Raw genomic sequence first — 24,423 nt, 5'->3', positions numbered from 1 at the left:
CCTGGGTTTTCCGATGAGCAGGTTAATAAGGCCGTTAAAAATAGCAAACCAAGCACTGGGCTTCATTTCTAGAGGGATAGAATTGAAAAGTCGAGAAGTTCTGTTAAACTTGTGTCGAACCTTGGTTAGGCCACACTTGGAGAACTCTGCACAGTTCTGGTCTCCATATTATAAAGAGGATATAAAGGCACTGGAGTCAGTGCAAAAAAGATTCACAGGGTTGATACCAGAACTGAGAGGATGTACTTATCAGGAAAGACTGGGCAGGCAGGGGCTCTTTTCTCTCGACCTGATAGAGGTCTTTAAAACTGTGAAGAGGTTCGATAGGGTGGACGTAGAGAAGATGTTTCTTTCTGTGGGGGAATCCAAAACTAGGGGCCATAAATATAAGAGAGTCACCAATAAATCCAATGTGGAATTCTTTACCCAGAGAATGGTGAGAATGTGGGACTCGCTACCACATGGAGTGGTTGAGGTGAATAGCACGGATACATTTCAGGGGAACAGAAGGATCTGCTGATAGGTTTGGATGAAGAGGAGCAGGAGGAGGCTCGTGTGGAGCATAAACACCGGCACGGACCAGTTGGGCTGAATGGCCTGTTTCTGTGCTGCAGACTCTCTGTAACTCTGTGAATTCCTCATCATTGTGGGAGCCGATATTAGTCAAAAACTGCTTCTTGGGCATTTCTGACAGTCAATATTAGTGGAGACTGAACCAATCACACGGCTCGGTGACAGATTGAATTATTCCTCTCTCCAGCCTGTAACCGATGAAACTTGTAACACTGAGGCTGAAATTCCACTGCCATGTGCCGGGGGTGCAGGCAGTGCTGGGCACAGAGGGAGCAGCAAACCGGGTTCAGAGAGGGCATGCTGGGTTTGCTCCTGACCTGGGCTTTCCGTTGAGCGTGTGCTGGGGCCCAGTGGGATTTCACTGCTCCGGGGCATTTCTGAGTGTGTCACAGTAACATTACTCTGAGTGTGTCACAGTAACACCGGGCAGCACGGTGGCATAGTGGTTAGCACTGTTGCCTCACAGCGCCAGGGACCCAGGTTCGAATCCAGCATCGGGCGACTGTCTGTGTGGAGTTTGCACATTCTCCCCGTGTTTGCGTGGGTTTCCTCCGGGTGCTCCGGTTCCCTCCCACAGTCCAAAGATGTGCGGGTTAGGTTGATTGGCTCTGATAAATTGACCCTTAGTGTTAGGGGGATTAAATACGTGGGGTTACGGGGATCAGGTGGGATATGTGTTGGTGCAGGCTTGATGGGCTGAAATGGCCTCTATCTGCACTGTGGGGTTTCTGTGATTCTGAACAGGAAGAGGCCATTCAGCCCCTCGAGCCTGCTCCACCATTCAATTAGATCAGGGCTGATCTGTATCTTAACTCCATTTACCCACCTTTATTCCACATCCCTTGGAACAATTACCTCACAAAAATCGATCATCTCAGTCTTGAAAGCTCCAATCGACCCCCAGCATCCACAGCCTTTTGGGGGAGAGAGTTCCACATTTCTACTACCGTGTGTGAAAAAGTGCCGTCTGATGTCACTCCTCAATTACCTAGTTCTAACTTTAAGATTATCATTTTAAGGATCTTATTAAAGGTGGAAAGAGAGGTTTATGGAGGGAATTCAATAACCTAGGGCCTTGGCAGCTGAAAGCATGCCCGCCTATGGTGGAGTGATTAAAATAGGGGACGGGCAAGATGCAGAATTGGAGGAGCGCAGAGATCTCGGAGGATTGTAGGGCTGGAGGAGGTTGCATCGACAGGGAGGAGTGAGACCCTGGAGGGATTTGAAAACAAGGATGAGAATTTTAAAATCGAGGTGTTGCTGTCCTAATGTCTTAGTCATTAATCCCACCCCCATCCTGACACTGCGTTAACCACGGATGGGTTGTTCCACGTATTGCCACGGAATTCCAGATCACAGCTCTTATCTGGGCTGAAGAAACAGCATGTCCCTTTTGGGAATGTGTAAGCTTCTGTTATCAGAATATGAACTGACCCCTGGCCCCACATGGTACCAACAAGTCTACTGCCCGAGCAATTCCCAGTGTTATTGGGTCTTTAGATATGTGGCTCTCTGAGCAACCGCCTCCCTTATCTCGGTGAAGTCCTTCTCTTGACCTGGGTGTTTATCATTTCAGTATTCTCTGTCTTTGAGTTTCCAAACTGTCTGCTGCTCACACACACAGACAAGATTCAACTTCCCCTTTTCTCCACATTCGCTCCCTGGCTAGAATGGTCAAGCAAAGCATGCTGGGATATCCGACCATTTGGGCCACTTTAAAATATTCTAACAGTGCGGGAGCAGGAAGAGGAGCCATTGCAGGAGACAATGATTACAAATGATCTGAGGGTTTCTTAGAGCTGGGATCTTTCTGTATTCTGTCCACTCGAGGAGTTAGATAACAGACTTACTCCTGTGAATATAGAGCTGGATTATTGGGCTGTGATGTGTTTAATTGTTCATCTTATTGACTCTAATCCTTTGCTACTTGTTTGATGTGATCTGTTTACTTGTTCATTTAAAAAGACATTTGCTGAGTGGATTCAAATTTAAATTTAAACCAGGTTCTGAGGCATAATGCTCTATTCACACATCGAAGGAGAGAGAGATGCTGTGGGTCACACGCTAAGTCCAGTAGCTGAAAGTGATTAACAGACTGGGTTTTGTGTTTAGTGATCCCGGGCGTGTTACCGATACCTTCCCTGGATACCAAGGCTGGGAGAGGCACTCTGGAATGTATGGGGAGCTGGGACTTGTCCATGAGAGTAACTGAAGGCATGAGAACTGAACTAATCTAGAGTTAGAAAGGAGAAAAGGCCCAAAAAATGGAGCAGTCGGTAACAGGACATCAATTAGTCTCCTCTTATCTTAGAGAAATCAAATATTTGACACTGTGTTTGACACAAAGCTGATTTATTTGAAATAAACACGTTGAATCTTCGTAGAATAACTACCAGTCATTTTTAGATTGGAAACTTAAACCTGCCGTTTCACTTTCAGTCAGGAACAGATCGCAGTTTTACATCAATCTCTGATTTGACAGCACGTTTCCAGCATTCACCGTTCTTCCTGACTCTAAACACAGTTGTAAAGGAGCATTCTGTTCCATGCCTAGGAGCTCTGAACCATGGAAGAGCGCGCGGCTGGGACATATTTCTTACAGGCCTCAGGATTACGCGCATGGGGACTTTGTAGATTTCTCATCCCTCTCCACTGACAGCAATGTGTTGAAAACAAAGCTGATTTATTTGACATATAACCAGAATATTAATAACTCTATAACTGGGCTGGAGTTTAACATCAGCAGTAACAAACCCCAAATGTCAGAATGAACATGGTACAGTCCTGGATGTGATTAACAGCAGCAAGAGCAGAATCCAACCCCTACAGTCACTTGTGAACTCGCTGGTGAGTCAGTAGGTGGGATGAACGAGTGGATCCTTTCTCTCACACAGAGCAGGTGAACGCCCTCTCCCTGGTGTGAACTCGCTGGTGTGTTTTCAGGTTGGATGAAGTAGCGAATCCCTTCCCACACGGAGCAGGTGAACGGCCTCTCTCCAGTGTAAACTCGCTGATGCACCATAAAGCGGGAGGAGTGAATCCCGTCCCACCAGGCTAGCGGACTGAGTGAATCCTTTGCCACACACGGGGCCTCTCCCTGGTGTGGCTGCTTTGGTGTGTCCGCAGGTGGCACGAGCGCCTAAACCTCTTGCCACAGCGAGAGCACTCGAATGGTCTCTCGTCAGTGTGAACTATCACGTGCTTCTGCAGGCCAGATGAATTATTGAATCCCTTCCCACACACGGAGCAGATGAATGACCTCTCCCTGGTGTGAATGTGCTGGTGTCTCAGCAGGTTGGATGATTCTTTGAATCCCTTCCCACACACGGAACAGATGAACGGCCTCTCCCCGGTGTGAATGCGCTGGTGTGTCAGCAGGTTGGATGAATAAGTGAATCCCTTCCCACACACAGAGCAGGTGAACGGCCTCTCCCCGGTGTGACAGCGCCGATGAGTTTCCAGCTGGGACGGGTAATTGAATCCCTTCCCACACACGGAGCAGGTGAACGGCCTCTCCCCCGTGTGAGAGCGCCGATGAGTTTCCAGCTGCGATGGGTAATTGAATCCCTTCCCACAGTCCCCACATTTACACAGTTTCTCCCTGGAGTGACTGCATTTGTGTCTTGACAGGCCCGATGATTGGTTGAAGCCTCGTCCACACACCGAGCTCGTGTATGATTTCTGCCCGCTGTGATTGGGGCTTTTTCCTTCCATATTCAAAATCCGATGATATTCAGGACATGGTGAATCGAGTGACTCTGTCAGATCTTGACATGATGTTTGGTTTGAGTTTCCCCTTCTAATACCCTGTAAAAGGAGTTTACAAAAGTCATCACTGTAATACAGGATAGGAATTCAGAACAGACAATTCTAGTTTCTATGGAACATTCTTTCCTCTCTTGTTCCCCCAAAGCTGTAAATCCCCGTCCCACACATTCTCCCTCCTCCCTGTGCTGAAATCCAAACCCATCGCACCATCTCCAACATTTCTTTCTTCCACTCCCAGTTTTCTTCCTCCCCTGAAGGTGCTGACTCTGGTGGGTTCAGTTCTAAACTCACTGGTTCCTCTCCCTCTCCTCCCCTGAAGGTGCTGACTCTGGCTGAGTCCAGTTCTACACTCACTGGTTCCCCTCTCTCTCCTCCCCTGAAGGTGCTGACTCTGGCTGAGTCCAGTTCTACACTCACTGGTTCCCCTCTCTCTCCTCCCCTGAAGGTGCTGACTCTGGCTGGGTTCAGTTCTACACTCACTGGTTCCCCTCCCTCTCCTCCCCTGAAGGTGCTGACTCTGGCTGGGTTCAGTTCAACACTCACTGGTTCCCCTCTCTCTCCTCCCCTGAAGGTGCTGACTCTGGCTGGGTTCAGTTTTACACTCACTGGTTCCCCTCCCACTCCTCCCCTGAAGGTGCTGACTCTGGCTGGGTTCAGTTCAACGCTCACTGGTTCCCCTCCCTCTCCTCCCCTGAAGGTGCTGACTCTGGCTGGGTTCAGTTCTACAATCACTGGTTCCTCTCCCTCTCCTCCCCTGAAGGTGCTGACTCTGGCTGGATTGTTTTCCACTCACTGGTTCCCCGCTCTCTCCTCCCCTGAAGGTTCTGACTCTGTAGAACTGAACCCAGCCAGAGTCAGAACCTTCAGGTGAGGAGAGGGGAACCAGTGAGTGTAGAACTGAACCCAGCCACTCACTGGTTCCCCTCCCTCTCAGGTGCTGATTCTGGCTGGTTTCAGTTCTACACTCACTGGTTCCCCTCCCTCTCCTCCCCTGAAGGTGCTGACTCTGGCTGGGTTCAGTTATACACTCACTGATTCCCCACATTTCGTAAACAGCTTCGGGCACATTGTTAAACACACACACAGCAGAAGCACATTAATCTGATGCGAGATCACTTTCACACAAGCAGGCAGCGGTGTGGAGCCTCCTGATGGTCTGCCCCCTTTACAGCCAGTATTTACAGGAGCTGGGACATGGAAAAGAATCTAATTAAAATCAATCATATATTTGTTAATTAAAAATAGCAACTTCTCCATCATTTACAGACGCTCCCTGACCAGTCTCCATTTCTCTTCCATTTACAGACGCGCCCTGACCTAGCACCATTTCGCCTCCATTTACAGACGCTCCCTGACCAGACACCATTTCTCCTCCATTTACAGATGCTCCCTGACTTCCTGTCTGTCGCGGGGTTTGGCGCGGGGCCCCTTTGCCGAGTGAATTGGAAGAAACCGGGAAGCGGTGGGCGGATAATGTTGAATGTTTTAATAATTAGGCCTGGGGCCGCACTCGAGGTGTGTGAAGCCGACGTCCCCCCAGGGTTCATTATATCTTTTATTTAAATCTGGTAGTACTTGTTACAATTCATCAATTACATGATAAATCCATTACATTCATTAACCACAATAAGGCTAAGCCTTAGAAAAAACAGCTTTAGGATTAACAGTACAAATACAATAATACATTTTTCCAGACAAAACCAATGTCAACAATACAGGTACCCATAGTAAAAAACAATACATACCAGTCCTACTGGCAATCTAGTAACTCTTCATTTTTGCTTGGTATAACCTGTTGTCCTTTTTTAAAAATTTTAACATTCAAGTACAACAGTACTTATATAACTCAACAGTTACATAGTAAATCCATTACATTCATTGACCAATTATGGTCAACAATATAAATACAACAATAAATTTTTACAAGTAAATCAATGTTTACAGTACAAACTGCAACTATTTAATAAAGCAAGAATCCGTATACGCCACTCCAACTGGCATTGTTCAATCTTTCAGTCATTCATTCCTCCATTCGTTCGCTCAAGTGTAAGTTCCATGTGCATGACTGTGTACATGTGTGCCGTTTCTATCTGCGTGCATGCCTATGTGTTTGTTCATCTGTCCGGCAGGCTTCACGCTCACCAAGCCGACTTTCACCTGGGGAGCGAGGGCCCTTCATTCGGTCGAATGTAAGTTCCATTGTGTAAGCGTGCATGCATATATTTGTATCCGCATGCGTGCGTTCACTAGAGCGTTTGTTCGTTCGATTAAGGAAGGCTTTAACACTAAATAACACCACAATATAGAAAGTCCCACAACCATATCAAAAAATCACTTAAGACTTCAAGTAAACTACTTTTAACCAGAACCCAAAACTTCTTCAACAAGTTATACCAGTTCAACGCCAGTCCTAATGGCACTCTAATAACTCCTCATCTTCACTTGATGTTATCCAACCATATAATGTCATAATCCTTATCCACAGTCTTCAACCTTTCCACAGAAAAGAAGCTGACCACTTTCTCAAATCCCGTAAAAGAAGAAAATGACTACTCAAATTCCCTTCTTCTTGCTGTTATAAGAACATAAGAACATAAGAAATAGGAGCAGGAGTAGGCCAATCGGCCCCTCGAGCCTGCTCCACCATTCAATAAGATCATGGCTGATCTGATCCTAACCTCAAATCTTCTATCACTCTGCATCCACCCGAACCCATGTGATCTCCCGGGAGAGGCGAAAAACCAGATAAAGACCCAATGGCCAATTTGGGAGAAAAAAATCCGGGAAATTCCTCTCCGACCCATCTAGGCGATCGAAATTCTTCCAGGAGATCACTCTGTCCCTATATTTTCTACAGTACTTACCTTCTGTAAAGGCGATCTCCACCCCAGCCAGGAACAGGAATAAAACCATCTCCTGAAATCTAACAGAATTAGAACACAGTAGGAGCAAAACAAGGCTACACGGCCCCTGGGCCCACTCCACTACCCACAGGGCCATGACCATTCCGAACCTAGACTCATGTCCAATTTCCTGCCCGCTCCCCGTAACCCTTAATTCCCTTTACTTCTAGGAAACTATCTATTTCTGTTTTAAATTTATTTAATGATATAGCTTCCACCGCTTTCTGGGGCAGCAAATTCCACAAACCTACCACCCTCTGAGTGAAGAAGTTTCTCCTCATCTCAGTTTTGAATGAGCAGCCCCTTATTTTAAGATTATGCCCCCTAGTTCTAGTTTCACCCATCATTGGGAACATCCTCACCGCATCCACCCGATCAAGCCCCTTCACAATCTTATATGTTTCAATAAGATCGCCTCTCATTCTTCTAAACTCCAATGAGTAGAGTCCCAATCTACTCAACCTCTCCTCATATGACCACCCCCTCATCCCCGGGATTAACCGAGTGAACCTTCTTTGTACTGACTCGAGAGCAAGTATGTCTTTTCTTAAGTATGGACACCAAAACTGTATGCAGTATTCCAGGTGCGGTCTCACCAATACCTTGTACAACTGCAGCAATACCTCCCTGTTTTTATATTCCATCCCCCTAGCAATAAAAGCCAACATTCCATTGGCCTTCTTAATCACTTGCTGCACCTGCATACTAACTTTTTGAGTTAGTATGCAGATCCCTTTGTACTACAGTACTTTCCAGTTTCTTGCCATTAAGATAATAACTTGCTCTATGATTTTTCCTGCCAAAGTGCATAACCTCACACTTTCCAGTATTGTATTCCATCTGCCAAATCTCTGCCCACTTACTTAGCCTGTCTATGTCCCTTTGCAGGTTTTTTATGTCCTCCTCACTCACTACTTTCCGTCCCATCTTTGTATCATCTGCAAACTTTGATATGTTACACTCGGTCCCCTCCTCCAAATCGTTAATATAGATTGTAAAGAGTTGGGGACCCAGCACTGACCCCTGCGGAACACCACTAGTTACTGGTTGCCAATCTGAGAACGAACCATTTATCCCAACTCTCTGCTTTCTGTTAGAGAGCCAATCCTCCACCCACGCCAGAATATTACCCCCAATCCCGTGATTTTTTATCTTGAGCAATAATCTTTTGTGTGGCACCTTGTCAAATGCCTTTTGGAAGTCTAAATACACTACGTCCACTGGTTCCCCTTTATCCACCCTGTATGTTACTTCCTCAAAAAACTCAAGCAAATTTGTCAAACATGACTTCCCCTTCATGAAACCATGCTGAGTTTGTCCTATTAAATTATGTTTATCCAAATGTCCCGTTACTGTCTCCTTAATAATGGACTCTAACATTTTACCAACCACAGATGTTAGGCTAACAGGTCTATAGTTTCCAGCCTTCTGCCTACTACCCTTTTTAAATAAGGGTGTTACATTAGCAGTTTTCCAATCTGCCGGGACCTTTGCTGAGTCCAGTGAGTTTTGGAAAATTATTGCCAATGCATCCACAATCCCTACCGCTACTTCCCTCAAGACCCTAGGATGCAAGCCATCAGGTCCAGGGGATTTATCCACCTTGAGTCCCATTATTTTACCAAGTACCACTTCCTTAATGATTTTAATCGTATTTAGTTCCTTCCCCCCCCCTAGAGCCCCCCGTTTGTCCAGTGTTGGGATATTCTTAGTGTCCTCTACTGTAAAGACTGATACAAAATAATTGTTCAGTGTTTTTGCCATCTCCATGTTTCCCACCATTAATTTCCCGGTCTCATCCTCTAAGGGACCAACATTTACTTTAGCCACCCTTTTTTCTTTTTATATAACTATAGAAACTTTTACTGTCTGTTTTTATATTTTTTGCTAATTTACTTTCATAATCTATCTTCCCTTTCTTAATCAATCTTTTAGTTATTTTTTGCTGTCTTTTAAAGACATCCCAATCATCCATCCTCCCACTAGATTTGGCTACCTTATATGCCCTTGTTTTTAGTCGGATACTATCCTTAATTACTTTACTTAGCCACGGATGGCTATCTTTTCTTTTACACCCTTTTTTCCTCAGTGGAATATATTTTTTTTGGAAGTTGTAAAATAACTCCTTAAATGTACACCACTGATCATGTACCGTCTTACCCTTTAATCTATTTTCCCAGTCCACTCTAATTAATTCCGCTCTCATACCTTCATAGTCTCCTTTATTCAAGCTCAGCACGCTTGTTTGAGATCCAACCTTCTCACCCTCTAATTGAATATGGAACTCAACCATATTATGGTCACTCATTCCAAGAGGATCCTTTACTAGGACATTTTTAATTAATCCTGTCTCATTACACAGGGCCAAATCTAAGGTTGCTTGCCCCCTGGTCGGTTCAGTTACATACTGCTCAAGAAACCCATCCCTAATACACTCAATGAACTCATCCTCAAGGCTGCTCTGCCCAATTTGATTTGTCCAGTTAATATGATAATTAAAATCCCCCATAATTATAGCTGTTCCCTTATTACAAGCCTCAACTATTTCCTGATTAATACTCCGTCCAACAGAGTTGCAACTGTTTGGAGGCCTATAGACTACACCCACTAGTGTTTTTTTCCCCTTATTATTCCTTATCTCCACCCAAACTGTTTCACTATCCTGCTCCTTTGACCCAATATCATTTCTCTGTATTATAGTGGTTCCTTTCTTTATTAACATAGCCACCCCACCTCCTCTCCCTTCCTGCCTGTCCTTCCTGATTGTTAAATAACCTGGTATGTTTAATTCCAAGTCATGGTCACCCTGCAGCCATGTTTCTGTAATGGCCACAAGATCATACCCATATGTCATTATTTGTGCCGTTAACTCATTCATTTTGTTACGAATGCTACGTGCATTCAGATAAAGAACTTTCAAATATGTTTTGTAACACTTAGTTCCTGTTTTTTCCCTTTTTAGTACTTTACTTTTTACTCCATACCTTCCTGACACATTCTGTTTTTTAATTCCCCCACTGCTACCTAAGTCTATGACCTTCTCTGTTGTCATTTCTATTATTTGCTCTCTAGAAACCTCCCCCCCACTAATTAGTTTAAAGCCCTCTCTGCAGCCCTAGTTATATGATTCGCCAGGACTCTAGTCCCAGCACTGGCCAAGTGGAGTCCGTCCCAACAGAACAGCTCCCTCCTGTCCCAGTACTGGTGCCAGTGTCCCAAGAAGCAAAACCCATTTCTCCCACACCAGTCTTTGAGCCACGCATTTAACTCTTTAATTTTATTTATCCTAGCCAAATTCGCTCGTGGCTCAGGTAATAACCCAGAGATTATTACCCTTGAGGTTCTGTTTTTTAATTTGACCCCTAGCTGCTCATACTCCTTTAACAGAACCGTCTTCCTTGTCCTATCTACGTCATTTATACCAACATGGACCACGACAACTGGATCCTCCCCCTCCAAGTTTCTTTCCAGCCCAGAAGAGATGTCCTTAACCCTGGCACCGGGCAGGCAACACAGCCTTCGGGACTCCCGCTCTTGACTGCGGAGAACCCTATCTATCCCCCTAATGATACTATCCCCTACCACTACAACATTTCTTTTTACTCCCTCCACTTGAATGGCCCCCTGTACCACAGTGCTGTGGCCATTCACTCATATTCACTCATAGGACCCAGCCATCAAGACATTCGTTATTCCTTGCCGATATACCTTGTTTTGTCTTTTATTTTCCTTTTTTACTTTTATCCCGTTCTCTTTTCCCATTTTATGGCTGTTCAAGCACCATACTATAGATAGGAACAGTCTGTCTTTCCTCCACCAAATGGCGGCACAAACCCAATCCCGTCACCGAGAAAAAGCCTCACAGCTGCCACCAGATGGAACACAGACGGGCCGCTCGAACTCATTCGGGCCGGAGACCGTTCTTCACCTTTAGAAACCGTGCAGCATGCTCACCCACAGCATCTCCCGACTCCGCTTCTGTCGACCAGCCACTCCGCCCTAGGCCCCCCGCCTGGGGTCCTCCGTGCTGGGCCTCCCGCCTAGGACACTCTCCTCTGGGTCTTCCACCCTGGGCCTTCTGCACTAGCATTCCCTGTGAGCAGCCGGGGTGTGGAGCAGCCCGTTCACACAGCACCGAGCAGAGCTGAGCTGCTGAGAATCTCGCAGCCTCCCCCCGGGGTTCATGAACCCGCTCCCTGAGCTCGGGGTGTGAGCGTCCCGCGTCCCCCCGGGGTTCATGAACCCGCTCCCTGAGCTCGGGGTGTGAGCGTCCCGCGTCCCCCCCGGGGTTCATGACCCCGCTCCCTGAGCTCGGGGTGTGAGCGTCCCGCGTCCCCCCGGGGTTCATGACCCCGCTCCCTGAGCTCGGGGTGTGAGCGTCCCGCGTCCCCCCCGGGGTTCATGACCCCGCTCCCTGAGCTCGGGGTGTGAGCGGCCCGCGTCCCCCCCGGGGTTCATGACCCCGCTCCCTGAGCTCGGGGTGTGAGCGTCCCGCGTCCCCCCGGGGTTCATGAACCCGCTCCCTGAGCTCGGGGTGTGAGCGTCCCGCGTCCCCCCCGGGGTTCATGAACCCGCTCCCTGAGCTCGGGGTGTGAGCGGCCCGCGTCCCCCCGGGGTTCATGAATCCGCTCGGGGTGTGAGCAGCCCGCGTCCGCCCCGGGGTTCATGAACCCGCTCCCTGAGCTCTCTCACCTGATGTGTCAGCGGCTGCTGCCAAGGTCCGCGCATGCTCAGCTCACACTACCCGGGTGATTGACGGGAGCTTCGGACCAATAGGAAGAGCGGGGCGGGGCTGGAGGACCGAGCGGGCGGCGGGTCCTCCAAGCAATCGGTGTGTGTGAGGGGCGGGGCTTGACCTTTAAACCTGAACAACAGAAGTGAGCTGAGCATGCGCGGGAGAGGCTGATTGTTGGGCAGTGTGAGCTGAGCATGCGCGGGAGAGGTTGCAGCAGGTCAGAGGGAGGTGGGTTAATGAAACCCGGGGGGACGCGGGCTTCACACACCCCGAGTGCGGCCCCAGGCCCGATTATAAGAGCAGTGAACATTATCCGCCCCCACCCGCGGGTTCCCGTTTCACTCCGGCCCGAATCTCAACAAAGCGCCAAACTCCGGGACAGACAGGAAGTGAGTCAGGGAGCGTCTGTAAATGAAGGAGAAATGGTGAGTGGTCAGGGAGCGTCTGTAAATGGAGGAGAAATGGGTAGTGGTTAGGGAGTGTCTGTAAATGGAGGAGAAATGGTGACTGGTCAGGGAGTGGCTGTAAATGGAGGGGAAATGGTGATGGGTCAGGGAACGTCTGTAAATGGGGGAGAAATGGAGACTGGTCAGGGAGCATCTGTAAATGAAGGAGAAATGGTGACTGGTCAGGGAGCGTCTGTAAATGGAGGAGAAATGGAGACTGGTCAGGGAGAGTCTGTAAATGGAGTAGAAATGGCAACTGGTCAGGGAGTGTCTGTAAATGGAGGAGAAATGGTGACTTATCAGGGAGCGTCTGTAAATGGAGGAGAAATGGTGACTTATCAGGGAGTGTCTGTAATGAAAGGAGAGATGGAAAGTGGTCAGGGAGCATCTGTAAATGAAGGAGAAATGGTGACTGGTAAGGGAGCGTCTGTAAATGGAGGAGAAATGGTGACTGATCAGGGAGCGTCTGTAAATGGAGGAGAAATGGAGACTGGTCAGGGAGCGTCCTTCACCTAAACTGAGAAATATTACATAGGGACAGTTTATAGGGAGGGACCGAGTGTGGGAAAGGGGGTTTTAGAAGTCCGGAATTAAAATGAAAATATTGTCACTATTAAACTGGATTTAGAATGAAATTCTAAACATAAGCCAGATTTTCTTTATTTCATACACACATGACCTGCCGTTGTTATTTCAGATTTCCAGCATTCGCAGTATTTTGCTATTGTATGTTTACATAGAGGCTGCTAGATTCTGAATTAAAAGACTAACTGCCCAGAAACTCTTGAATTGAAGCTTTTTTTCAATTCCTCCTTGGCCTCACCCCTCCCTATCTCTGTAACCTCCTCCAGCCCTACAACCCTCCCAGATTGCTGCGCTCCTCCAATTCTGGCCTCTTGCACGTCCCCAGTTTTAATCGCTCCACCATTGGCGGCCGTGCCTTCAGCTACTGGGCCCTAAGCTCTGGAATTCGTTCCCCCAAACTCCCCGACTCACTTTCCTCTTTTAACCCTCTCCTTCAAACCTACCTCTTTTGCGCTGATGTCTCCTAATGCGGTTTGGTGTCAAATTTTGTTTGATAATAGGCTCCTGTGAAGCACCTTGGGACATTTTACTCTGTTAAAGGTGCTACATAAATGCAAGTTGTTGTTATTCTCTACACAGGGACCTTCTCTGTTGGAGATGTCCATAAACATCATTGTGCTGCCTACGGGCGAAGCCATCTGTCTTAACTATCAATTTAAGAAGTTTATAGTTCCAATTAACTCCTGAGGCACAAAACTCAATTGTGGGAAGAAAATATACTGAAGGAGCTGTTAGTTACAAAAACAATTTGCCAAGCCTATGTCTGTGGAAGATCGAGTTAGAGCGAGCACATCTGTAAAAGGAATGCAGCTGGAAGTAATATTCCTTGCAGTTCGATGGAGGCCCTTTGTTAGTTCATTAATTGTAAGTTTAGTTTGAGGTTGTTTGTTCTGTAACTTTCCTTCAGCAGGATGATCTGATTCACAGATGTAACAAGAATCACGCAGGCTCTACTTTTCGGGCCTTAATAAATTTTACAGGTAAATCAATAATGTTTACAGTACAAACTGACACTATTTAATAAACCAAGAAAAGAAAGAACCCGTATACACCAGTCCTACTGGCATCGCTCAATCATTCGGTCATTCATTCCTCCGTTTGTTTGCTCAAGCGTAAATTCCAATGTGCATGTCTGCGTGCGTGCGTATCATTTGTCTACCTGCATGCATACGTGTGTTTGTTCATCCGTCCAGACAGGCCTCACGCTCACCCAATAGGATGCCGGCCTTCATCCTGGGGAGCGAGGGCCCTTCATTCGGTCGAACATAAGTTCCATTGAGTATGCGTGTGTGCGTATTATTTGTGTCCGCATGCGTGTGTTCACTTGAGCGTTCGTTCATTCGATCGTTCATATATTGAGGAAAGCTTTAACACTAAATAACACCACAATATACAAAGTCCCATAACCATATCAGATATCAATTAAAACTTCAAGTAAACTACTTTTAACCAGAAACCCAAAACTTCTTCAACAAAACAAGTAAATACCAGTTCAACGCCAGTCCTATTGGCACTCTAATAACTCCTCGTTTTCACTTGATGTTATCTAACCAAATAATGTAATGATCCTTGTCCACAGTCTTCAACTTTTCCAAAGAAAAGAAGCCGACCACTTTCTCAAATCCCATAAAAGAAGAAAACGACGACTCAAATTTCCTTCTTTTTGCTGTTATCACTCACAGGACCCAGCCATCAAGACATTCATTATTCCTTGCCGATATTACTTTGTTTTGCCTTTTATCTTCCTTTTTTCACTATTATTCCGTTCTCTTTTCCCATCTTGCAGTTAGCAGCTTGGTTGAGAGTCCGTACCCCGGGGATAAAAAAGCTGACTGCTGCAGTCAAGGTGGAACATCTTGTGGTGCCTCCCAGATCTGCTAACTATCGGTCTGCTCAGTTGGTGGACACTGCCTGTCAGAAGAACTTTACCACACAACTATAATATTGTATGAATATCATAATTAGTATTTGTTTGTAGAATCTGTTATATAAGGAAAATTTTCACAGCGGGGAGTAACCATATATGTGTTCTGTGTGTAGACGAGGCTTCAACTGATCGTCCAACCTGGAGAGACACAAGGACACCCGCACCACGGAGAAACCGTGGAAATGTGGGGACTGTGGGAAGGGATACTCTTGCCCATCTAAGCTGGAAGCTCATCGGCGCAATCACACTGGGGAGAGGCCGTTCACCTGCTCCGTGTGTGGGAAGGGATTCACTCGTTCAAAGAACCTCACTGAACACCAGCGTATTCACACCGGGGAGAGGCCGTTCACCTGCTCCGTGTGTGGGAAGGGATTCACTCGTTCATGGAGCCTCACTGAACACCAGCGTATTCACACCGGGGAGAGGCCATTCACCTGCTCCGTGTGTGGGAAGGGATTCACTCGTTCGTCCCACCTCATTGAACACCAGCGTATTCACACCGGGGAGAGGCCATTCACCTGCTCCGTGTGTGGGAAGGGATTTGCTTCATCAGCTGACCTCATTTCACACCAAGTTGTTCACACTGATAAGAGACCTTTTAAATGTTCTGACTGTGAGAAGACCTTTAAAAGGAAAAATGATCTGTTGGCACACCAACGCACTCACACTGGGGAGAGACCGTTCACCTGCTCCGTGTGTGGAAAGAGATTCATTTGTTCACCCACCCTGCTGAGACACCAACTCACTCACACCGGGGAGAGGCCATTCACCTGCTCCGTGTGTGGGAAGGGATTCACTCGGTCAGTCACACTCACTGAACACCAGCGAGTTCACACTGGGGAGAGGCCATTCACCTGCTCTGTGTGTGGGAAGGGATTCACTCAGTCATCCAACCTGCTGACTCACCAGCGAGTTCACCACTGACTGCAGGGGTTGGATTCTGCTGTTATTACTGCTGTTAATCAAATTCAGGACTGAACCATGTTCATTCTGATAGTTGGGGTTTGTTTCTGATGTTAATAACTCCCTAACTGGGCTGGAGTTTAATCTTCTGGATATATGCCAAATAAATCAGCTTTGTTTCCAACACACAGTGTATCGAGTCCTTGACGTCTCCAAGATAAGAGGAGACTAATTGATGTCCTGTGACCGACTGCTCCATTTTTGGGCCTTTTCTCCTTTTTAACTAGATTATTTCAGTTCTCATACCTTCGGTTACTCTTATGGACAAGTCCCAGCTCCCCATACATTCCAGAGTGCCTCTCCTAGCCTTGGTATCCAGGGAAGGTATCGGTAACACGCCCGGGATCACTAAACACAAAACCGAGTCTGTTAATCACTTTCAGCTACTGGACTTAGCGTGTGACCCACAGCATCTCTCTCACCTCCGATGTGTGAATAGAGCATCACGCCTCAGAACCTGGTTTATATTTAAATTACCTCAGGAAATGTATTTAACAGAAGATCAACAAGGAAACATATCACGGCCCAATAATCCAGCTCTACATTCACAGGAGGAAGTCTGTTATCTAACTCCTCGAGTGGACAAAATAAACAAAGATCCCAAATGTAAGGGCCCCTCAAATACTTTAATACCTTTCAAATCGTGACCGGTTCCTCCTTATTCTAGAATTCCCCATCCCTGTGGGAGTTGATATTGGTCAGTTTGCTCAGATGGTTCGAGCATGGTGCTAATAACGCCAATGTCGCGGGTTCAATCCCCGTCCTGATGAGCTATGCTGTTTTGGCACGGGCTCGACGGGCCGAATGGCCTCCTTCTGTGCTGTAACCATTGATTCTATGGTCAAAAACTGCTCAGTGGAAATTTCTCACTGATTTTTCTGATTCGAACTTCAAGCTGACCAGTTCCTTCCTTCAGAGAATCTCCAGGTGGACTCTGATTTAAACACAGCTCTCCCCTCTTTTATAGAAACATAGATACATCACAGAATCACAGAAACCCCACAGTGCAGATAGAGGCCATTTCGGCCCATCGAGCCTGCACCGACACATATCCCACCCGATCCCCGTAACCCCGACACCAACACATATCCCACCCTATCCCCGTAACCCCACGTATTTAATCCCCCTAACACTAAGGGTCAATTTATCATAGCCAATCAACCTAACCCGCACATCTTTGGACTGTGGGAGGAAACCGGAGCACCCGGAGGAAACCCACGCAAACACGGGGAGAATATGCAAACTCCACACAGACAGTCACCCGAGGCCGGATTCGAACCCGGGTCCCTGGCGCTGTGAGGCAACAGTGCTAACCGCTATGCCACCGTGCTGCATAGAAGATAGAAGCAGGAGTAGGCCATTCGGCCCCTTGAGCCTGCTCCACCATTCAATGAGGTCATGGCTGATCATCCAAATTCAGTACCCGGTACCTGCTTTCTCCCCATATCCCTTGATCCCTTTAGCCTTAAGAAATATATCCAACTCCTTCTTGAATATGTTTAATGAATTGGCCTCAACTGCCTTCTGTGGTAGAGAATTCCACAGGTTCACCACTCTCTGGGTGAAGAAATTCCTCCTCATTTCTGTCCCAAATGGCTTACCCCTTATCCTTAGACTGACCCCTGGTTCTGGATTCCCCGACCATCGGGAACATCCTTCCTGCATCTAGTCTGTCCAGTCCTGTCAGAATTTTATAAGTTTCAATGAGATCCCCTCTCATTCTTCTAAACTCCAGTGAGTACAAGCCCAATCGACCCAATCTCTCCTCATACGTCATTCCTGCCATCCCAGGTATCAGCCTGGTGAATCTTCGCTGAACTCCTTCCATGGCAAGAATATCCTTCCTCAGATAAGGCGACCAAAACTGCACACAATACTCAAGATGTGGTCTCACCAAGGCCCTGTACAGCTGTAGCAAGACATCCTTGTTATATCCGGGATTAGAGTATGTGGGAATTTGAATACCTGACCACTCAAATGTAAAAGGGCCCATCAGTGATATACAGATTGAACCAATCACAGAGCTCTGGGTCAGTTTGAACGATTCATCTCTCCAGCCTCTAACCGATGAAACTTGCAACACTGAGGCTGAAATTCCATTTTAGTGCGCTGCGGGTGCAGGCAGTGCTGGGCAGGGGGAGCAGCAAACCGGGTTCAGAGTGAGCACAGTGGGCCTGCCCTTGACCTGGGTTTTACTGGGTCCAAGCTCATTGCCAACACATGGATTCCAACCCTGGGACTGTACATGGGGATTCTAACCCTGGGACTGTACATGGGGATTCTAACCCTGCGACTGTACATGGGGATTCTAACCCTGGGACTGTACATGGAGATTCTAACCCTGGGACTGTACATGGGGATTCTAACCCTGGGACTGGACATGGGGATTCTAACCCTGGGACTGCACATGGAGATTCTAACCCTGGGACTGTACATGGGGATTCTAACCCTGGGACCGTACGCGGGGATTCCGACACTGGGACCGTACGCGGGGATTCCGACCCTGGGACCGTACGCGGGGATTCCGACCCTGGGACCGTACGCGGGGATTCCGACCCTGGGACCGTACGCGGGGATTCCGACCCTGGGACCGTACGCGGGGATTCCGACCCGGGGACCGTATGCGGGGATTCCGACCCTGGGACCGTACGCGGCGATTCCGACCCTGGGACCGTACGCGGGGATTCCGACCCTGGGACCGTACGCGGCAATTCCGACCCTAGGACCGTACGCGGGGATTCCGACCCTGGGAATGCAGGCGGAGATTCCAACCCTGGGACCGTACGCGGGGATTCCGACCCTGTGAATGTACGCGGTGATTCTAACCCTGGGATTATACATGGGGATTCTAACCCTGGGACTGTACATGGGGATTCTAAGCCTGGGACTGTACGTGGGGATTCTAACCCTGGGACTGTACATGGGGATTCTAACCCTGGGACTGTACATGGGGATTCTAACCCTGGGACTGAACATGTGGATTCTGACCCTGGGACTGTACATGGGGATTCGAACACTGGGACTGTACATGGGGATTCTAACCCTGGGACTGTACGTGGGGATTCTAACCCTGGGACTGTACATGGGGATTCTAATCCTGGGTCTGTACATGGGGATTCTAACCCTGGGACTGCACGTGGGGATTCTAACCCAGGGACTGTACATGGGGATACTAACCCTGGGACTGTACGTGGTTGATTCTAACCTTGGGACTGTACATGGGGTTTCTAACCCTGGGATTGTACGTAGGAATTCCGACCCTGGGACTGTACATGAGGATTCCGACCCTGGGACTGTAAATGGGGATTCTAACTCTGGGACTGTACATGGGGATTCTAACCCTGGGACTGCACATGGAGATTCTGACCCTGGGACTGTACATGGGCTTCCTAACCCTGGGACTGTACATGGGGATTCTAACCCTGGGATTGTACATGGGGATTCCAACCCTGGGATTGTACATGGGGATTCTAACACTGGGACTGCACATGGGGATTCGAACACTGGGACTGTACATGGGGATTCTAACCCTGAAACTGTACATGAAGATTCTAACCCTGGGACTGTACATAGGCTTCCTAACCCTGGGACTGTACATGGGGATTCTAAACCTAGGACTCTACATGGGGATTCTAACCCTGGGACTGTACAAGGGGATTCTAACTCTGGGACTGTACATGGGGATTCTAACCCTGGGACTGTACAGGGGGATTCCGACCCTGGGACTGTACATGGGGGTTCGAACACTGGGACTGTACATGGGGATTCTAACCCTGGGATTGTACATGCGGATTCTGACCCTGGGACTGTACATGGGCTTCCTAACCCTGGGAATGTACATGGGGATTCCAACCCTGGCATTGTACATGGGGATTCTAACACTGGGACTGTACATGGGGATTCTAACCCTGGGACTGTACAGGGAGATTCTAACCCAGGGACTGTACACGGGGATTCCAACCCTGGGACTCTACATGCGGATTACAACCCTGGGACTGTACACGGGGATTCTAACCCTGGGACTGTACATGGGGATTCCAACCCTGGGACTGTACATGGGGATTCCAACCCTGGGACTGTAGCTGGGGATTCTAACCCTGGGGCTGTACATGGGGATTCCATCCCTGGGACTGTACATGGGGATTCCAACCCTGGGACTGTAGCTGGGGATTCTAACCCTGGGGCTGTACATGGGGATTCCATCCCTGGGACTGTACATGGGGATTCCAACCCTGGGACTATACACGGGGATTATAACCCTGGGACTGTACATGGGGATTCCACCCCTGAGACTCTACATGGGGATTCTAACCCTGGGACTGCACATGGGGATTCTAACCCTGGGACTGTACATGTGGATTCTAACCCTGGGACTGTACATGGGGATTCCAACCCTGGGACTGTACATGGGGATTCCAACCATGGGACTGTACACGGGGATTCTAACCCTGGGACTGTACATGGGGATTCTAACCCTGGGACTGTACATGGGGATTCTAACCCTGGAACTGAACATGTGGATTCTGACCCTGGGACTGTACATGGGGATTCGAACACTGGGACTGTACATGGGGATTCTAACCCTGGGACTGTACGTGGGGATTCTAACCCTGGGACTGTACATGGGGATTCTAATCCTGGGTCTGTACATGGGGATTCTAACCCTGGGACTGCACGTGGGGATTCTAACCCAGGGACTGTACATGGGGATACTAACCCTGGGGCTGTACATGGGGATTCCAACCCTGGGACTGTACATGGGGATTCTAACCGTGGGACTGTACACGGGGATTCCAACCCTGGGACTGTACATGGGGATTCTAACCCTGGGACTGTACATGTGGATTCTAACCCTGGGGCTGTACATGGGGATTCCAACCCTGGGACTGTACATGGGGATTCTAACCGTGGGACTGTACACGGGGATTCCAACCCTGGGACTGTACATGGGGATTCTAACCCTGGGAATGTACATGGGGATTCTAACCCTGGGACTGTACATGGGGATTCTAACCCTTGGACTGTACATGGGGATTCTAAACCTGGGACTGTGCATGGGGATTCTAACCCTGGGTCTGTACTTGGCGATTCTAACCCTGGGACTGTACATGGGGATTCTAACCCTGGGGCTGTACATGGGGAGTCCAACCCTGAGACTGTACACGGGGATTGCAACTCTGCGACTGTACTTGGCGATTCTAAACCTGGGTCTGTACATGGGGATTCCAACCCTGGGATTGTACACGGGGATTGTAACCCTGGGACTGTACTTGGCGATTCTAACCCTGGGACTATACTTGGGGATTCTAACCCTCGGACTCTACATGGGGATTCTAAACCTGGGACTGTACATGGGGATTCTAACACTGGGACTGTACATGGAGATTCTAACCCAGCGACTGTACATTTTGATTCTAACCCTGGGACTGTACATGGGGATTCTAACCCTGGGACTGCACATGGGGATTCCAACCCTGGGACTGTACATGGGGATTCTAACCCTGGGACTGTACATGCGGATTCCAACACTGGGACTGTACATGGGAATTCTAACCCTGGGACTGTACATGGGGATTCTAACCCTGGGACTGTACATGGGGTTTCTAACCCTGGGACTGTACAAGGGGATTCTAACCCTGGGACTGTACAGAGGGATTCTCACCCTGGGACTGTACATGGGGATTCTAACCCTAGGACTGTACATGGGGATAACAACCCGGGACTGTACATGCGGATTCTAACCCTGGGACTGTACATGGGGATTCTATCCCTGGGACTGTACATGGGGATTCTAACCCTGGGACCGTACGTGGGCATTCCGAACCTGGGACTGTACGCGGGGATTCCGACCCTGGGACCGTACGCGGGGATTCTGACCCTGGGACCGTACGCGAGGATTCTGACCCTGGGACCGTACGCGGGGATTCCGACCCTGGGATCGTACGCGGGGATTCTGACCCTGGGACCGTACGCGGGAATTCCGACCCTGGGACCGTACGCGGGGATTCCGACCCCGGGACCGTACGCAGGGATTCCGACCCTGGGACCGTACGCGGGGAATCCGACCCTGGGACTGTATGCGGAGATTCCGACCCTGGGACTGTGTGCGGGGATTCCGACCCTGGGATCGTACGCGGGGATTCCGACCCTGGGACCGTACGCGGCGATTCCGACCCTGGGACCGTAAGCTGGGATTGCTACCCTGTGACCGTACGCGGCAATTCCGAACCTAGGACCGTACATGGGGATTCCGACCCTGGGAATGTAGGCGGAGATGCCAACCCTGGGACCGTACGTGGGGATTCCGACCCTTTGAATGTACGCGGTGTTTCTAACCCTGGAATTATACATGGGGATTCTAACCCTGGGACTGTAGATGGGTATTCTAACCCTGGGACTGTACATGGGGCTTCTAACACTGGGACAGTAAATGGGGATTCTAACCCTGGGACTGTACGTGGGGATTCTAACCCAGGGACTGTACATGGGGATTCTAATGCTGTGACTGTATGTGGTTGATTCAAACCCTGGGACTGTGCGTGGGGATTCTAACCCTGGGACTGTACATGGGGATTCTAACCCTGGGACTGTACGTGGGGATTCCGACCCTGGGACTGTACATGGGGATTCTGACCCTGGGACTGTAAATGGGGATTCCGACCCTGGGACTGTACGTGGGGATTCCGAACCTGGGACTGTACATGGGGATTCCGATCCTGGGACTCTACATGGGAATTCTAACCCTGGGACTGTACATGGGGATTCTAACCCTGGGACTGTACACAGGGATTCCAACCCTGGGACTGTACATGGGGATTCTAACTCTGGGACTGTACATGGGGATTCAAACCCTGGGACTGTATATGGAGAGTCTAACCCTGGGAATGTACATGGGGATTCTGACCCTGGGATTGTACATGGGGATATTAACACTGGGACTGTACATGGGGATTCTAACCCTGGGAGTGTACATGGAGAGTCTAACCCTGGGACTGTACATGGGGATTCTAACCCTGGGAATGTACATGGGGATTCTAACCCTGGGACTGTACATTGGGGTTCTAACACTGGGACTGTACATGGGGATTCTAACCCTGGGACTGTACATGGGGATTCCAACCCTGGGGTTGTACATGGGGATTCTAACACTGGGACTGTACATGGGGATTCTAACCCTGGGACTGTGCAGGGAGATTCTAACCCTGGGACTGTACATAGGCTTCCTAACCCTGGGACTGTACATGGGGATTCTAAACCTAGGACTGTACATGGGGATTCCAACCCTGGGACTGTACACGGGCATTCTAACCCTGGGACTGTACATGGGGATTCCAACCCTGTGACTGTACATGGGGATTCTAACCCTGGGACTGTACATGGGGATTCTAACCCTGGGACTGTACCTGGGGATTCTAACCCTGGGGCTGTACATGGGGATTCCAACCCTGGGACTGTACATGGGGATTCCAACCGTGGGACTGTACACGGGGATTCTAACCCTGGGACTGTACATGGGGATTCCAACCCTGAGACTGTACATGGGGAATCTAACCCTGGGACTGTACATGGGGATTCTAACGCTTGGACTGTACATGGGGATTCCAATCCTGAGACTGTACATGGGGATTCTAACCCTGGAACTGTACATGGGGATTCTAACCCTGGGACTGTACATGGGGATTCTAACCCTGGGTCTGTACATGGGGATTCTAACCCTGGGACTGTTCATGGGGATTCTAACCCTGGGGCTCTACATGGGGATTCTAACCCTGGGACTGTACATGGGGTTTCTAACCCTGGGACTCTACATGGGGATTCTTACCCTGGGACTGTACATGGGGATTCTAACCCTGGGACTGTACATGGGGATTCTAACCCTGGGACTGTACATGGGGATTCGAACCCTGGGACTGTACACGGGGATTCTAACCCTGGGACTGTACATGGGGATTCTAACCCTGGGACTGTACATGGGGATTCTGACCTTGGGACTGTACATGGGGATTCCAACCCTGAGACTGTACACGTGGATTTTAACCCTGGACTGTACTTGGCGATTCTAACCCTGGGACTGTACATTGGGGATTCTAACCCTGGGACTGTACATGGGGATTCTAACACTGGGACTGTACATGGGTTTCTAACCCTGGGACTGTACATGGGGTTTCTAACCCTGGGACTGGACATGGGGATTCTAATCCTGCGACTGTACATGGGGATTCTAACCCTGGGACTGTACATGGGGATTCTAACCCTGGGACTGTACACGTGGATTTTAACCCTGGACTGTACTTGGCGATTCTAACCCTGGGACTGTACATTGGGGATTCTAATCCTGCGACTGTACATGGGGATTCTAACCCTGGGACTGTACATGGAGATTCTAACCCTGGGACTGTACATGGGGATTCTAACCCTGGGACTGGACATGGGGATTCTAACCCTGGGACTGCACATGGAGATTCTAACCCTGGGACTGTACATGGGGATTCTAACCCTGGGACCGTACGCGGGGATTCCGAC

General features: G+C 48.9%; 2 protein-coding genes across 6 annotated transcripts in view; one reads left to right on the top strand and one right to left on the bottom strand.

Moving 5' to 3' along the window:
• Nucleotides 1-16,024, top strand: part of LOC147119058 (uncharacterized) — a 70,133-nt gene extending 54,109 nt beyond the window's left edge. The window contains exons 5-6 of the mRNA XM_085984022.1: nt 91-97; nt 15,193-16,024. Coding sequence (XP_085840148.1) covers nt 91-97; nt 15,193-15,861 — 676 coding nt within the window. The 3' untranslated portion in view covers nt 15,862-16,024. The remainder of the gene's footprint in view (nt 1-90; nt 98-15,192) is intronic.
• On the bottom strand, nt 2,909-12,023 carry LOC147119059 (uncharacterized). Of its 5 annotated transcripts, none has more exons than XM_085984763.1 (2): nt 11,937-12,023; nt 2,909-4,380 (listed from the first exon to the last, which is right to left on the bottom strand). In XM_085984763.1, exons 1-2 carry the CDS (start codon nt 11,970-11,972, stop codon nt 3,628-3,630), a joined length of 789 nt encoding a protein of 262 aa, XP_085840889.1. In that variant the 5' UTR covers nt 11,973-12,023; the 3' UTR covers nt 2,909-3,627. The 5 variants fall into 5 exon arrangements, with proteins under 5 accessions (XP_085840889.1, XP_085840890.1, XP_085840888.1 ...); XM_085984764.1 differs by lacking the exon at nt 11,937-12,023 and adding an exon at nt 11,199-11,929; XM_085984762.1 differs by lacking the exon at nt 11,937-12,023 and adding an exon at nt 10,953-11,181.
• Nucleotides 16,025-24,423: the final 8,399 nt, after the last annotated feature.

The sequence above is a fragment of the Somniosus microcephalus genome, chromosome 4 (assembly GCF_052327205.1).
Source record: "Somniosus microcephalus isolate GS21.2 chromosome 4, FLI_Smic_1.0, whole genome shotgun sequence".
NCBI classification, from domain to species: domain Eukaryota; kingdom Metazoa; phylum Chordata; class Chondrichthyes; order Squaliformes; family Somniosidae; genus Somniosus; species Somniosus microcephalus.
Note: the sequence above shows the minus strand (reverse complement) of the source record. Positions and strands in the feature narration are given on the sequence as shown.